The 16,537-nt window shown below is 55.6% G+C and overlaps 1 protein-coding gene across 6 annotated transcripts in view; it reads left to right on the top strand.

The window, feature by feature from the left end:
* The window catches only part of GATAD2A (GATA zinc finger domain containing 2A), a 23,022-nt gene that overhangs the window by 1,182 nt on the left and 5,303 nt on the right, over positions 1 to 16,537 (top strand). The window contains exons 1-9 of one of the 6 annotated variants that reach the window (XM_039702385.1): positions 4,364 to 4,515; positions 7,331 to 7,381; positions 11,247 to 11,512; positions 12,570 to 12,699; positions 13,298 to 13,426; positions 13,797 to 13,889; positions 15,415 to 15,534; positions 15,929 to 16,096; positions 16,475 to 16,537. The exon at positions 16,475 to 16,537 is cut by the window's right edge and continues 277 nt beyond it. In XM_039702385.1, the coding sequence (XP_039558319.1) occupies positions 11,256 to 11,512; positions 12,570 to 12,699; positions 13,298 to 13,426; positions 13,797 to 13,889; positions 15,415 to 15,534; positions 15,929 to 16,096; positions 16,475 to 16,537 (960 nt within the window). In that variant the 5' untranslated portion in view covers positions 4,364 to 4,515; positions 7,331 to 7,381; positions 11,247 to 11,255. Of the gene's footprint in view, positions 1 to 4,363; positions 4,516 to 7,330; positions 7,382 to 11,235; positions 11,513 to 12,569; positions 12,700 to 13,297; positions 13,427 to 13,796; positions 13,890 to 15,414; positions 15,535 to 15,928; positions 16,097 to 16,474 lie in introns of those variants that run through there. The other 5 variants (XM_039702382.1, XM_039702379.1, XM_039702381.1 and 2 more) reach the window with 5 other exon arrangements.

Here is a 16,537-nt window from a genome sequence, read left to right on the forward strand (position 1 = left end):
GGGGGGGGGGGGGGGGGGGGGGGAAAAAAAAAAAAAAAAAAAAAAAAAAAAAAAAAAAGCGAAAAAGAAAAGGTTGGGAAGTCCGAGGGGAGGGTGGGCACGGGTGAGGGGGTGCCAGGGAGGAGCGGGAGTGCATCCTGGGAGTTGCCCGATAGGCACAGCCACCAGAGCATGTCAGCAAAGGCGGATTATTGGTGCCAGAGCCTTGGGAAGCGGGGGAGGGGAGTGGGGGAGGGGACGGGCCACCACCGGGGCCACCGGGGCCACCGGGGCACGCTCCTCCGCTGCCGGGAGCCCGGAGGGAGCCCCGGGGAGCGCGCGGTGGCCGCGGGTGTCCCCCGGTGTGCGGCGGGCCCGGAGCGGCACTCCGGAAACACGGAGAAAGTTTTGGGCACGGGGCGGGGAAACGCGGGGATGTGCGGGGAAAGGAGGGGGAAAGGAGCGGGGATGTGCGGGGAGAGACGAGGGATGCAGGAAGTACTGAGGGGTGCAGGGAATTCTGAGGGCTTTGGGGAGAACTGAGTGGTACAGGAAAAGTTGAGGGGTTTGGGGAAAAGTTGAAGGGTTGAAGGGAAAAACAGGGATGCAGGAAAAGCTGAGGGGTTTGGGGAAAAGCTGAGGGGTTTGGGAGGAAACTGAGTGGTGCAGAGAAAGACGAGGGGTTTGAGGAGAACTGAGAGTTGCAGGAAAAGTTGAGGGGCTGAAGGGAAAAGCTGGGATGCAGGAAAAGCTGAGGGGTTTGGGGGAAACTGCGGGGCTGAGGGAAAGCTGAGGAGCTGCTGGAAATCCCAGGGGCTGCTGGAAAACTTGACAGTCTGGGGCAAAATCTGAGGATTTTGCCTAAAATTGGAGGGTTTATCCTAAAATCGGAGGGGCTGAAAGGAAAGCTGGGGCTGCACTGGAAAACCTTAGGGGTGGCAGGGAAACTCGGAGCTCTGCTGGAAAATCCAGAGGTCTCTTGGAAAACTCAAGGGATTTTCTACTGGAGAATCCTTGGGTCTGTCCCAGAATTTGAGGGTTTGTCCCAAAATCTGAGGGTCTGTCCAAAACTTGAGGGTCGGTCAGAAAAGTTTGGGCTCTGCTGGAAAACCTGAGGGGCTACCCCAAAATCCAGGGATTTGTGCCAAAACTTGAGGCTCTGCAGGAAATCCTGAGGGTTTGCCCCAAATCCTGGGATTCTGCTGGAAAACCCCAGGCTCTGAGTGAATCCCGAGGATTTATGGGATAATCCAAGGATCTGCTGGAAAACTTGGGAGCGTGTTCCTCAAAACTCTGAGGGTCTGCCCCAGAAGATCCCCTGGAAAACTCTGGGATTCACTGGAAAGCCTGAGGGGCTGGGGCAGAACCGCAGGGATTGTCCCAAACTGCCCAAATCCAGGGCTTTCCCCCAAAACCTGCGGGCCTGGGGATCTGCTGGAAAACCCGAGAGCCTGTGGGAGGTCTGGGCTCTGTGTGGATCCCAGGGATCTGGGTGAAATCCCGGGATTCTGCAGTGGATCCCAAGGGTCCATCCCAAATTCTGGGGGGTCTGCGGTGATTCCTGGGTATCCATCCCAAATCCCAGGGATCTGTGTGAAACCCAGGGCTCCATCCCAACCCCAGGGCTCCATCCCAAATCCAGGGCCAGCACCAGGACCAGAAAATTCCCTTTAATTCCCCCCCATTTTCCCTCAGCTTCACCCCCCTTTTTTTGGGGGATTTCGGGAGTTGAAAAAAATCCAATTAAGTCTGAATGTCTCCCTTTTTTCCCCCCTCCTCTTTACACTCACTTCCCCGATTTTGGGGTAAAAATCCAATTTCAGGATTTTTTTAGAGAGGCTGTTGGGAAAATTGAAGGATTTGGGGGGGATTCATTCCCAAATTTTGATCAAGGAGTAAATTCACGGTCGGAAAATAGGGAAAAAACCCTTTTGTTTTAATTTAAATTTCAAGAAAAGTTACTTTCTTTTAACTAAAATTCTTTTAAAAGTTGGGAATTGGGATTTGCTGAGTCCAGGGCAGTGGGAAATGCCAAGGAAAAGTGTGGAATATTTCAGTTTGGGGAGAGGAAAATGGTTTTGGGAAGGAAAATGGAATTTGGAAAGGAAAATTCATGTTCTGGGAAGGAAAATCCCTGTTTTTACCAGGCAGTCAGCTTTTAAAATTAGGATTTCTCTTTTTTCCCTCCCAAAAAAAGCTGGAAAAAGAACTTTTTTAGGAGTTTAAGGACAAATCCCAACTGCAGACCAGCCCTGTTGGAGCTGCATTTTCCAGGGAATAATATGGAGCTGAAATTTCTACTTTATGCTCCGAAAAATCCCAAAAATCCTTGGAAAATTCCCATTTCATTGGGCCCTGCAATTCCCAAATCCATTCCCTGTGCCCTGGAATTCCCAAAATCCCAAACCCCAAATCCTCTCCAGCTCCTTTGGAACTCCCTGCACCTCTGGAAGCAGCTCCAGGTTTTCCTTGGATCCTTCCCTGCTGGGACATCCCAGGGACCCAGGGGCAGCCACAGCTTCCCAGGGAATCCCACCCCATCCCATGGATCCCACCCCATCCTATCCCATCCCACCCCATCCCATGGATCCCACCCCACCCCATCCCACCCCAGCCAGGAATTCCCTCCCCAGTCCCATCCCTCCCTGCGGGAAGAGCCGGGAAATCCCAAAACCTTCCCTGGGAGAGGTGGGAGCCTCTGGAATGGCAGAAAACTGGAGCAGGAATCCCAAAAGAACCTGAAAAACTTTGGGATCTCTCCCATCCCGGGACATTCCCGCTTCCACTGGGATGGGATTTTATCCAGGGAAACTCTTTGGGGTGACATCCGCAGGATTCTTCCAGCTTTGGGATGGAATCCCTGGAATTTTTTTCCCAATTTGGGGTGATGTCCATTGGATTTTCCGAGTTTGGGATGGCATCCATGGGATTTTCCAAGTTTTCACTGATATCCATGGAATTTGTCCACTTTGCAGTGGCGTCCATTGGATTTTTCCAGTTGATATCCACTGGCTTTTCCTGCTTTGGGGAGTTATCCATAGAATTTTCCCACTTTTGAGATGGAATCCATGGAATTCTCCAAGTTTTGGTTGGCATCCACTGGATTTTTCCAAGTTTTGGGATGGAATCCCTGAAATTTTTCCAGTTTTGGGATGGCATCCATGGAGTTTTCCCAAAGTTTGGGTGATATGCCTGGAATGTTCTGTGTTTGGGACGTTGTCCATTGGGTTTGTCCAAGTTTTCGGTGACATCCATTGGATTTTCCAGCTTTGGGATGGCATCCATGGAATTTTTCCAGCCTTGGGATGATATCCATGGAATTTTCCCACTTTTAGGGTGGCATCCATAGGATTTTCCAGCTTTTGGGGTGATTTTCTCTGGGATCATCCCTGTGTTCCCCCCTACAGGAATATTTGGGATTCCCAGTCCTGGATTCCATCTTCCCAAATCCTTCCAAATTCTGGGAATTTGGGACTTTTAGGGATTTCTTTTTTTGATTGGGGCAGCAGGAAGGTGAGGGAAGAATGGGAATGAGCTGGAAAAGCACGGCAGGGATCTGGGAATAATAATTAATAATCAATAATCCCACAGCTCCCAAGTCCTTCTGCTGTTAATTTGGTGGAAAATCATTGAAATTTGGGATTTTGGATTTGGCTCCAGCCAAACTTCCCTGGAAAAGTCTTTGCCCGAAATCCTGGAGATGCCAGGCGCTGACTGGGGGGAATTTCCTGGGATTTGGGGGGATCTGCTGGGGCTGGGGGAGCTGGGGACGTTCAGGGAATTTCCTGGGATCTGGGAATTCTCCGGGCGGGTTTTGGGCCCGGGGCTCTCCTGGGGTGCAGCGCTCTTGTGGGATCCGGGAATTGTGGGTGCGGAGCCGGGCCCTGCCCCCGTCCCGGTGCCTCCCGGAGCCGCTGCTGCGCCGGCCACCGCCGCTGTCCCCTCCCTCTCTCTCCACGTGGCCTCTCCCAGCGCGGCGCTGCCCGCGCGCCCCCCGCCCGCCGCTCCAGCCAATCAGAGCTCTCCTCTCATCATCCGCGCGACCCCCGCGGCCAATGGGGGCCCGCGACACAAGCGCGGCTCCCCCCGAGCCGCGCCCGGAAGCGGCGGCGGCCGCAGCGCCTGAGGGGCCCGGCCCGGAGCGCCCGGAGCGCCCCCGGTGCCGCTCCCGGTGCTGCTCCCGGTGCCCCCGCGGTGCCCCCGCTGCTGCCGCCGTGCTCCCGCTGCTGCCCCCGCTGTCCTCACGCTGGCCCCGCGCTGTCTCACCGCTGTCCCCACGCCGTCCCCTCCGCCGGCCCCGCCGCTCGGCCGCCCCGCCCCGCGCATGCTCTGCCGGTGCCGCCGCGACTCCATGTGTGAGGAGCGCGTTATCGGCACCGGGAGCCGCGGGGCCACGGCAGCCGCCGGGAGAGCCCGCAGCACGCGGGAGAGCGGCGGGGCCGGCGCGGGGAGAGCGGAGCGGGGCCGGCAGCGCGGGGCGGGCTGGCTGCGGATGCGGCGCGGAGCCACCGGAGCAGCGCCCTGCGAGTTCTCCCGGTAAAAGTTCTCCCGGCGTTTATTGGCGCCGGTGCCGGAGCGACGGCACCGCCGGGATTTGGGGAGAACGGAGGCCGGGGTGCGGGAGAGCTGCCGGGGAAGTTCCGGCATTTCCTGGCCGTGCGGGCAGCCCGGAAAGTGCAAAGTCCCGCTGGCCGCGGCTCCGGCCGCCCGGGAGACCCGAGCCCGCGGCACCGGGGCCGCTCCGGGATCCCGGGGCGCGTCCCCCCGGCAGCCCCAACTCCGCCGCCCGCCCAGCGCCCCGGGGCGCCGCCGGCTTTTGTTTGGGAAAGTTGCTGCGGGCTTTCCGCCGGGCTGCTTCCTCTTCCTCCTCTTCCTCCTCCTTCTCCTCCTCCTCCTCCTCTTCCTCCTCCGCCGCCGCCCCGAGTGCTCCGTGCCCGCTCCCCCCGGCACTCCGCACCGGGGACACGGGGACCCCCGAAACCCCCCCGGTCACTCCGTGCTCACCCCCCGCTCACCCCCGGTCACCCCCCGGTCACCGCGACCGTCCCCGGTGTCCCCGGGGGTCAATCCCCGCTGTGCAGAGCCGCGATCCCCGCGCTGTCCCCGCGGCCGGTGCCGCCGGTGCCGCCGGTGCCGCCGGTGCCGGAGCCGCGGTGGCCGCGCCGGGCCGGGCCGGGCCGTGTCACAATAAGAGTCCCCGGCCGCCCTTCCTGCGCCCGGGGCACCGGGAATGGCACCGGCACGGGCACCGGCACCGGCGCCGGGATGCGCTGCCCGTCATCGGGATCGGCGCTGGCATCCGCACCGGGATGGGCACCGGGACCGGGATCAGCACCCGGATCGGCACCGGGATGCACTGCCCGGGGGGATCCCGGGGCTCCGGGGGGATGCGGGATGATCCCGGCCCCGCACAGCACGGTGGGCAGAGGGAAAGCGGGAATTGCGGAATTCCAGACGGGAATGGATCCCGGGATGGGATGGGATCCCGCCGGGATGGGATCGTGCCCCATGGGATCCTGCTCCATGGGATCCTGCCAGGATGGGATCTTGCCCCATGGGATCCTTCCCGATGGGATCCCTTCGGGATGGGATCCTTCACTCTGGGATCCTGCTGGGATGGGAACCTGCCCATGGGATCCTGCCAGGGTGCGGGGTCGGGATTCACATCCCGGCTTTTCCCCACATCTCCTCACTTTTCCCCACACGGGAAAGCGGGTGGAGAATTCCAGCTGGGAATGCCTGGCTCGGGATCGGAGCTGGGTTCACATCCCGAGCCTTTTCCAGCTGCTTTCCCAGGATTTTCCCAGCCCGCCGCTCGGCTTTCCTTGGGCTTCTCCGGGGTTTTGCTGCCGTGCTCGGGCTGGGATTCAGAGCTGTCCCAAATGCTGGGAATGCTCCAGTCCCAGCTCGGGACTGCTCCTGTCCTGTCCTGTCCTGTCCTGCCGGGAACCGGAGCTGGGAGAGGCACAGGAAGTGACAGCGAGAGGCCTTTGGGGATCCGGGATGGCAGCGCCTGGAGAGGCCTGGGATCGGCCTGGGACTGGGCTGGGATCAGCAGCACTTTGGGAAAGGGGCTGGGATCTGCCAGGGATTTTGGGAAAAGGGCTGGGATCATCCTGGGATCAGCAGGAAAAGGACTAGGATCTGCTAGAGGTTTTGGGAGAGGAGAGGGAAGTGGCAAAATCCCGCGGATTTTGGGCAAGGGCCTGAAAGCTGCTGGGGATCAGCAGGAAAGGGGCTGGAATGTGCCTGGGAATTTGGGAAAGGGGCTGGAAGCGGCCTTGGATCAGCAGGAAAGGGGCTGGAAGTGGGGAATGCTGGGAAGTTGGGAAGCTGGGAGTTGGGGTGTTCTGGGAATGTTTCAAATCCCAAAATTCCCGATCCAGACCAGGACGTTGCTGATGGAATTCCGAAGGCAGAGATGAATCCTGAAAGGGAAAAAATCCTTCATTTCCCATGGATTCATGGAATTCTGGGATGCTGTGGGGTGGGAAGGAGCTCAGGGATCAGGCAGGGACATTCCCAGGTTTTTCCAGGCTGCCCATGGACACTCCCAGGAATTCCTGGGAATTCCTTCTGTTCCCTCTCCAGTTTTTCCCACAGATCCCAAACTTTTCCAGGATTTTCCCCTCCTGATCCAACCAGGGGCTCCTTCCTGAGAATCCTGAGCCTTAACACAGCTGGAATTCCAGTATTCCAGGAATTCCTAGTGAAATCCAAGGAATTCCAGCTCTCCTGCATCCTCGGAGCTTCCCAAACTCTGGGAAAAGCGGCGGGGCAGCTCCGAATTCCAAAGGATTTTCTGGGATTTTCCCAGATCCTCTTAACCATGAACAGCTCCGGGTGAGCTCCGCTAATTCCCCCTGGAATTCCCGGGATCACAGGGCCGGAGCAGCCGGGAAAACCCGGGAATGGCCGAAGGATCCAGGCCCAGGAAAACCGGGAATGGAGGGAAATCTGGGAATTCCAGGGATGGAAACTGGGAATGGAGAGAAATCTGGGAATTCCATGGATGGAAACTGGGAATTCCATGGATGGAAAACGGGAATGGAGAGAAATCTGGGAATTCCATGGATGGAAATCTGGGAATTCCATGGATTTCAGTGCCTATAAAATTCGCGGGATGAATCAGAATTCCCAAATCCCAATTCCCAGGATTGTGTTGTGCTGTGGGATTCCCAATTCCCGGGGCTGTGCCATGCTGATATTCCCGATTTTCATGGTGGAGCCGTCGCTCTGGGATTCCCAAATCCCAGCTCTGTCCCAGCATTCCCAACCCCGGCTGCTTCCCTCGGGAACATGGAATTCCCGGAATTCCCAGGATTCTCACCCCCCCTCTCTGCTCCCGCAGGATCCTCGGCTCCGGCTCCTCCCGACAGGACCCCATGACCTTCCCTGACAGGTAGGAGCCAGCAATTCTGGGGAATCCCAGGGAATTTTATGGGAATTTGATGGGGTGGGGGAATCTCTGCCGTGCCACGGGCCTGGAATTTTCTCCTGGAACAGCTGGAGAGGAGCTCCAAGAGGAGCTTTCCCAAAAATCCCCGTGAATTCCCAAATTCCCGAGGGATTTGGGAAGATTCCCGAGGAAATCCCCTGGATTTTCCAAGGGATTTGGGAATTCCAAAGGATCTGGAGCTCCTGGAGTTCCTGTTGGGATTGTCCTGCGGGACTGGGCAGTGCCTGGAGCAGGGACGGGATTTGGGGATTTTGGGATTTTGGGGGTTTGGGATTTCGGGATTTGGGAAGGGTTTGCAGCCAGGAGTGCGCAGGGAGGAGGCTGGGCTGGGTTTCCCTCTCACCTGTCCCCGCAGGAACTCCGGGATTTCTCCTGGGGGGGATCCGCCCTGGGCCGGGGCATCCCGGGAATCCTGTGGGCCTGGAATTCCCGGGACAGGGAAGGAGGATCCCGGGACAGGAGTGGGATTGTCCCGGGACAGGAGGGGGATTGTCCCGGGACAGGAGTGGGATTGTCCCGGGACAGGAGTGGGATTGTCCCGGGACAGGAATGGGATTGTCCCGGGACCCTCTGGCTCTGGAATTCCCGGGACAGGGAAGGGCCGGGCTTGTCCTGAGATCCTTTGGCTCCGGCATTCCTGGGAAATTCTTTTTTGAAGAATTCAGGAATTTTGATGGATGAATAAGAAAATTCCTTGGGAATTCCGGTTCTCCTGCTGCTTTTCCCGCTTTTCTCTGGGATGATCCCACTGGGGAGGGAATTCCCAGCTGGAATCTCTGGAATCCCAATTCCAAGGAATTCCCAGCCTGGAATTTCCCCATTCCCAGCTGGAAATGGGAACATTTAAGGATGGAAATTCCCTCCTTAATGAGGAATTAATTGGGAAAGATCTGATTGCAATTCCTCATTAACATTCAAATATATTCGGGAATATTTAAATCAACTCATGAATATGTGAACAAGATCATTAATATTTAAATTAACCCAGGAATATTTCCGGTTCTTCCCAACAAATAAATTTTGGAATTTTTCCCCTTAAAAGAGGAATTTGGAATGGACAATCAACAATGGAGAAAGAATTAATTAATGATTAATTAATGATTGATTAATAATGGGAGGAGTCGCTTGGAAGATCCCAGGAAAAGTTGGGAATTCTGCTCCTGGATTTCCTCTCTGCATTCCCAAAAAATCCCAGCCCGGGAATCTCAGTCCTTGTATCCTGAATTTTCCAGCTGGGAACAATTTGGGAATAATTCCCATGGGAAAAGTGGAATTCTTCAGGAATTTTCCTGGCTTTGATCCAATGAAACCAGAGAAATCCCAGAATTCCCATAAAATCCCACAAATTCCTCCTGGAATTCCAGCTCCTCCCAGGGCAAATTCACCTGGAATTGGACAGAAATTCCAGGAAATCCACAGAAATTCCAGCAATTCCCCCAAAATTCCAGGGTTTTTCCAGGCAGCCTCTGTTCCCCATTTTCCCCGCTCCAGTGGAATTTTGGGATTCTCCTTTCCCGCTTTTCCTGAGCCTTTGGAGCTCCAAACTTCCAGGAGCAGGAATGTGAAGGATGATTTTCCCTAACTTCCTGTGGGAATTCCACAAAATTTCCCAAATTTCCCCCAAAATTTCCCATCCCTTGGATAAAAATTCCATCCTGGAGGCTCCAGAATTCCCGGAGCTGCTCCAGGACTTTGATCCCAAAATTTTCCCAGTGCTGGAGGAACCTCGGGATAATTCCCGAGGGATTTGGGAGAAATTCTGGGAATTCCCAGTCCTGGATAATCCGGGAATGACCGGGGTGGGGGGTGGGAAAATCAGGATGAATCCTGCTGGGAATCCCGGGAATTTCAGGGAATTCCCAGCCCGGGAATAATTCCCAGGAAATTTGGGAAAATCGGGATGAATCCTGCTGGGAATCCCAGGAATTTCAGGGAATTCCCAGCCCGGGAATGACTCCAGGGAAGTTTGGGAAAATCGGGATGAATCCTGCTGGGAATCCCGGGAATTTCAGGGAATTCCCAGCCCGGGAGTGGCTCGGGGAATTCGGGAATCCCGGGATAAACCCGGGCGGAGCGGGGGCGGGGAGCCCCGCGGGAGCGGAGCCCGCCCGGGATTCCCGGCGGGAATTCCCGCTCCCGAGCCGGCATTCCAAGGGTTAAGCGCTGCCATTTTGTTCCCGGAGATTTCTCGGGAATGGCGCGGAAATGGCAGCGCTTAACCCTTGGAATGCCGGCTCGGGAATTCCAGCGGATCCGGGCATTCCCCTTCCCCTCTCTTTTCCCGGGAATTCCCAATCCCAAAATCCCGGGAAAACCGGGAGCGGGGCTTTTCCACCTGTTGGGATCCTGAACTTTGGGGTGGAAAATTTGGGATTGGAGCTGAACTCCCAAGGAAAAGTTTGGGAATTTCCCCATCCAAGGATTGGAGTCGTTCAGCCCGGAATTCCCACGGATTTTCCTGGGAAATCTCAGAAAAATATTCCCAGAGAAAGGAATTCCCGGGAATTTTGGGATGATTCAAGGTTGGGGTATCCAGGAGTTCCTCCTGGGAATCCTCAGGAGCAGCAGATCCATGGCAAACATTTGGAAATGTTGGAATCCCACTTTTCCATCTCTGGGAATTTTCTGTTCCTGAAATTTTGGTTGTTGGAATTTTTGGCTCCCAAAATTCCCGGAAAAACTGGGTGGGAAAAACTCGGGGAGGAATTCCAGGATGTGAGAAAAGATGGAACTTTCAGCCCAAGTTTCTCTTTTTCCTTTGGAATTTTCATCAGGATTTTATTTGGGAATTTCCCTCCAAATCTAACCCCATTCCCATTCCTGGAAAATCCTTCAAATACTCTTTTCCCAAGCTTTTCCAGGGATGTTGGAGGATTTTTTTCCCTCTTTTCTCCCTTTTCCTGCCCTGGGCACTGGGATGGGCTGGAATTCTCCTGGGAGAGGTTTCCAGCAGGGAAACCACCGGGAATTCCCTTTTCCAGGGATTTTCCAGCCTCTGTTCCAGGGTTTTCCCCTCCCTTTTCCTTCCCCTTTTCCAGAGATTTTCCAGCCCTTTCCCAGCCCTTTTCCAGCCCCTTTTCCCTCCCTTTTCCAGGGATTTTCCAGCCCCTTTTCCCTCCCTTTTCCGTGATTTTTCCCTCCCCTTTCCAGCCCCTTTTCCAGGGATTTTCCCTCCCTTTCCCAGCCCTTCCTGGGTCGCTCTTCCCAGAGTTTTTCCCACTTTGTCCTGGTTGGAAATGCAGGAATTCCATCCCAAAATCCCAGGATTTTTAACCCCTTGGTGTCTCTCTTTTCCCGGGATTCCCCCCCCCCCCTCCTTTTCCCGGGATTTTTTAACCCCTTGATGTCTCCCTTTCCATGACCTTTTACCCCTTTTCCCAGGATTTTTCACTCATTTTCCAGGACTTTTCCATTCCCTCTTGCCTCTCCTTTCCCAGGATTCTTTAACCCTTTGATGTCTCCCTTTCCCAGGATATTTCCCCCCTCCTTTCTCCATGATTTTTCCTGCCATTCCCAATATTTTTAACTCTTTCCCGGGATATTTTTCCCGTGATTTCCCCCACCATTCCCGCCGTTTTTAACCCTTTCCTAGGGTATTTTCCCCCCACCATTCCTGGTGTTTTTAACCCTTTCCTGGTTTTGTTTTCCCCGCTGTTTTAAATCCTTTCCCGGGATATTTTCCCCATGATTTTTCCCGCCGTTCCCGGTGTTTTTGACCCTTTCCCGAGGTATTTTTCCCATGGTGTTTTTAACCCTTTCCCGGTTCTGTTTTCCCGCCGTTTTTAACCCTTCCGTGGCCTCCCCGCAGCCCCTCACCATGAGTGAGGACTCATGCCGCACCCGCAGCCAGAAGCGCGCCCTGGAGCGGGACTCGGAGCCTGACAATAAAAAACTCAGGATGGACAAAGGAATTCTGGGATCCGAGCTCAGCTCCGAGGGGGACATGAAGATCAAAGCCGATCCCGGAGCTGCGAAAATCCCGGGAATGCTGAAAAGTGGGGAAGTCAAAGCCACCATCAAAGTGGAGCTGCCGGCAGCAGGGGATGAGCCCGTGGACATGAGCACATCCAAAGGGTGAGGATTCCTTGGAATTCCCGGAATTCTTGGCCTTGGGGAAGGGTTTGGATCCCTTCTCATCCCAGTGAGGCTCAGGGTGGAGTTGAGTTTTTTTGGTGCCACATTCCTGGTTTTTCCTTTGGAATGCTGGAAAAGTTGGGAAGAGAATCCCGGGAATGCTTTGGAAGCTCATCCCATTCCAGGGGCAATTCTGATCCAAACCCCATCCCAGCCCGATTTCCTTGGAGCTGCCAATGGAATTCCTGGAATTCCAGCAGGAAAAGGAGTTTGGGAATTGGGAATTTCTCATTCCCAGCCTTTATCCCAACCCAATCAATCCCAGTTTTCCAGCTGCAGAGAAAAGCTGGGAATGCTCCACCTGTGCCACTTCCAGAGGGAAATGCCTGGATTTGGGGATTCCCGGGATTTGGGGATTCCCTGGATTTGGGGTTTGCCTGGATTTGGGGTTTCCCTGGGTTTGGGCTTTCCCAGGCTTGCTGTGCCCTCTAGAGGGCATTTCCAACCCTTTGGAATTTTCCCATTCCTGAAATTCCCACCCTGGGCCCTTTTCCCAGCCCTGGAATTCCCTGGGGGGCTGGAAAAGGGCTGGAAAAACCTTGGAAAAGGGGCTGGGAAGGGACTGGAGAAACCCTGGAGAAGAAATGGAAAAGGGTTGGAAAGGGGCTGGAGAAGAGCTGGAAAAGGAATGGGAAAGGGGCTGGAAAAGTGGAAGGGAAAAAGGCAGGAAAAGGGGTTGGAAAATGGCTGGAAAAGCCCTGGAAAACAAGTGGAAAAGGGGTGGAAAAGGACTGGGGAAGGGCTGGAAAAGTGGATGGAAAAAGGGCAGGAAAAGGGTTGGGAAAAGTGTTGGAAAATCTGCTCCTGGAGTGACCCCGTTCCTTGGGAATGCTGCCCCTGGAATGACCTTGTTTTCCCGGGACTTGCTCCCTGTTTTCCCGGGATTTGCTCCCCATTTCCTGGGGCTTCCTTCCCCTACCCTGCCCCCATTTTCCCGGGATTTCCTCCCCCTTTTCCCGGTCTCCTGCCCTTCCCTGAGCCCGTTCCTGCTCCTCAGGGATTGCCGGCGGGAGCGGCGCGTTCCCTCCCCGGACGTGATCGTGCTGTCGGACAACGAGCCCTCGAGCCCCCGCGTCAACGGGCTGGCCCGGCTGGCCCTGCCCGAGCCCGGCGCCGAGGCCCTGCTGGTGAGCCTGCTGGGATGGGCTGGGATCGGGCCAGGGCTGACTGGGATGGACTGGGATTGGGTCAGGACTAACTGGGATGGACTGGGATTGGGTCAGGACTGACTGGGATGGGCTGGGATTGGGCCAGGACTGACTGGGATGGGCTGGGATCGGGCCAGGACTGACTGGGATGGGCTGGGATCGGGCCAGGGTTAACTGGGATGGGCTGGGATTGGGTCAGGACTGACTGGGATTAACTGGGATTGGGCCAGGACTGACTGGGATGGGCTGGGATTGGGCCAGGACTGACTGGGATGGGCTGGGATTGGGTCAGGACTGACTGGGATGGGCTGGGATTGGGCCAGGGTTAACTGGGATGGGCTGGGATTGGGCCAGGGTTAACTGGGATTGGGTTGGAATAACCTGGGATTTTCCTGGGGTTCTCCCCAATTTCCCTGGGGTATTCCTGGGGTTTCCCTGGGGTTTCCCTGGGGTTTCCCTGGGGTATTCCTGGGGTATTCCTGGGGTTTCCCTGGGGTTTCCCTGGGGTTTCCCTGGGGTTTCCCTGGGGTTTCCCTGGGATTTCCCTGGGATTTCCCTGGCTTTCCCTGGCTTGCAGCGGAGCCCGGAGCAGCGGGAGCGCCTGATCAAGCAGCTGCAGGAGGAGCTGAGGCTGGAGGAGGCCAAGCTGGTGCTGCTCAAGAAGCTCCGGCAGAGCCAGAGCCAGAAGGAGACGCCGGCGCCCAAGGTAGGAAAATCCCGATTTTCCAGGAGTTCCCAGGCCTTTTCCAGGAATTCCCAGCCCTTTTCCCAGGGAAGATCTGACCCTAACCCGCCAGTTCCCAAAGATTTTCCTGCCAATCCCAAGGATTTTCCCGTGAATTCCCAAGGATTTTCCCTCTAATTCCCCAGGATTTTCCTGTCAATTCCCGACATTTTTCCCACTAATTTCCAAGGATTTTCCTGTGAATTCCCAAGGATTCTCCCGCCAGTCCCAAGGATTTTCCCTCTGGAATTCCTGCTGGCTGACCCCGGACTCTTGGCGTGCGCTCCCTGCTCTCTCCATTCCCACTTTCCCACTTTTCCCGCTGCTCTCTTTCCGCTTTTTCCTTTTCCAGCTTTCCTCGGGCCCCTCTGGAAGCGCTGCGGCCACACCCCCGCCCTTGGTGCGGGGCCCTCAGGCTGTTCCCGCTGGGAAAACTTCCCTCCAGGTCAGTGGGAGCCAGGAAAAACCGGGAAGAGCCCCGGGAAAAGCCGGGAAATCCCGGGAAAAGCTGCCAGCATTGCCCAGCTCCCACGGGTTTAGGGACAGGGGGAAAGGTGGGGGGGTTTGCAGCTGGGAGTGCTGAGCCAGGGATTCCTGTGGAAAACAGGGAATTCGCTCTGGGATTGCTCAGGGAATCCCAGGATTCTCCCTGGAATTGCTGAAGGAATCCCGGGGTTTTCTGTGAGTGAATCCCGGAGTTGTCTGGGATTTTCTGTGAGGGAATGTCTCTGGAATTGCTGAGGGAATTCCAGGATTTTCTGTGAGGGAATTGCTGGGTTTTCTTTGGAAGAGCTCAGGGAATCTCAGGAATTTTTCTGTGTGGGAATTCCAGGATTCTCTGTCAGGGAATCCCTGAACTCTCTCTGGAATTGCTGAGGAATTTTCTTTGAGGGAATCTCAGGATCTTCTGGGAGGGAATCCCAGGATTCAGGGTTGGAATGATCCCATTCCAGGCTGAATTAAATCCTGGGAATCCTCAGGGAAGGAAATTCCCAGACTCCATGGACAGCTGTCAATCACCCCTGGAATACTTTGGGAATTTTTTTCCTGCCTTTTTTTTTTTTTTCCCCCTGGGATAATGGGACCCAAATTCCCAAACTGCTCCAGCATGAGGGATTTTCCTTGGAAAAGGGTTTGGAAAACCCCCAGAATTCCAGGAAAGGGAGGGATTTGCTCTCCTTTAGGAGCCATTCCCAGATCCAGAGGTGTGGGAATCTTTACCCTTGGAATCACTTCCAGAGGAACTGGAAAACCTTCAGGGAATCTTAAGAGTTAATCCCAAAAATCCTGTTTATCCCAACAATCCCTCTGGAATTTTGGGTTTTGCTGGAATGTCCAGGAATTTCAGAGGGAGGAGCTGAGTGATTCCCTGGGAATGGGATGGAATTCCCAACATCCCAAATCCTGGGGAAGGGGGAGATCCCTGATTCCAGCGACTGGGAAGGGGGAAACGCCAGGATTGGGATGCAGAGGAAAATTTGGAATTTTGGGATTATCCCAGCCCAGCACCAGGAGGGAATTTGAGGATTGGAATCCCGGGAATCCTCACAGCAGCTTTTCCAAACTCCTCTCTTCTCATTCCTTTTCCTCCTCCATGAATTTTCCAGACCTTTCTTCCCTTTTCTTTTCCTGCTTTTCCTTTCCCTCTTCCAGGATTTTTTCCCAGATCTTTTCCTTTCTGTGATTCCTTTTCCATGATTTCTCCTGGAGCTTTTCCTTTCTTCTGATTTCTCTCCCAGGATTTCTCCCAATGTTTTTCTTCCCTCCTCCCTTTTTCCCTGTTTTTCCCTTTGTTCCCATTTTCCAGCCCTCCTCCAACCGCATTCCAGGCACTGGGATCCCACCATTCCCATCTTTCCCATCCCTTTTTTTCCCCATTTCCCCTCTCGTTTTTACCATTTCCCCCCCATTTTCCCCATTTCCCCCCCATCTTCCCCGTGCCATTCTGACTCCTTTTCCCGTTTTTCCAGCCCTCCTCCAGCCGCATTCCGGGCACCGGGATCCCGCCCCCGCTGCTCCGGGGGGGCCAAGCGGCCGCCTCCAAGCAGAGCCCCCAGATCGTGATGCCCCCCCTGGTCCGAGGGGCCCAGGTGAGCTTCTCCTGCTTTCCCCTTCCCATTCCATGGAAAAATTGGGGATTTTTCTCCCCTCTGGTTGGTTTCAGCATCCCGCGGTGTGTGCTGCCATAAAAAGGGGATTTTGGGGGTTAATTTGGGGCGTTCCAGCTTTGGGGGTTTTTTGGGAGAAGCGTGGGAGGCAATTCCTGCTTTTCCATGGTTTTCCTTCTAAATGTCCTTTCTATCCCACTCAGAAATTTGGGAATTTGGGGCTGGAGGGAAAGGGAGAAACATCCTGATTGTTATTCCATGCTTTCCTTGCCTTTATGCCTTTTGATTCCCACTTTTCCATGGATTCCCAACCCCTTTTCCGCGTTTTCCCAACCCCTTTTCCGCGTTTTCCCAACCCTTTTCCATGTTTTCCCAGCAAATCCACACCATCCGGCAGCACTCGAGCACGGGCCCGCCCCCGCTGCTGCTGGCGCCGCGCGCCTCGGTGCCCTCGGTGCAGATCCAGGGCCAGCGCATCATCCAGCAGGGCCTGATCCGCGTGGCCAACGTGCCCAACGCCAGCCTGCTGGTCAACATCCCCCAGGTGAGCCTTCCTGGAATTGCTGGGAATTCCCACCGGGAATGGGCTGGGAAGGGTGGGAATGGCCAATGGTCAGCATCCCCCAGGTGAGCCTTCCTGGAATTGCTGGCAATTCCCACCGGGAATGGGCTGGGAAGGGTGGGAATGGCCAATGGTCAGCATCCCCCAGGTGAGCATTCCTGGAATTGCTGGCAATTCCCACCGGGAATGGGCTGGGAAGGGTGGGAATGACCAATGCCAGCCTGCTGGTCAACATCCCCCTGGCTGGCACTGCCTCAGTGGGTGGCACTGGGGACTCCCCTGATTCCCAGTGACCCCAGTGATCCCATGGAGCCCATTCCCTGATTCCCATGATCCCGGTGCTCCCGTTCCTCTCCGCAGGCGTCCCCCACGTCGCTGAAGGGCGCGGCGGTGCCCGCGGGCCAGGCGGGCGCGGCGCCGGCG

This window comes from Passer montanus, unplaced genomic scaffold, assembly GCF_014805655.1.
Source record: "Passer montanus isolate IOZ18808 unplaced genomic scaffold, ASM1480565v1 scaffold156, whole genome shotgun sequence".
Taxonomy (NCBI): Eukaryota; Metazoa; Chordata; class Aves; order Passeriformes; family Passeridae; genus Passer; species Passer montanus.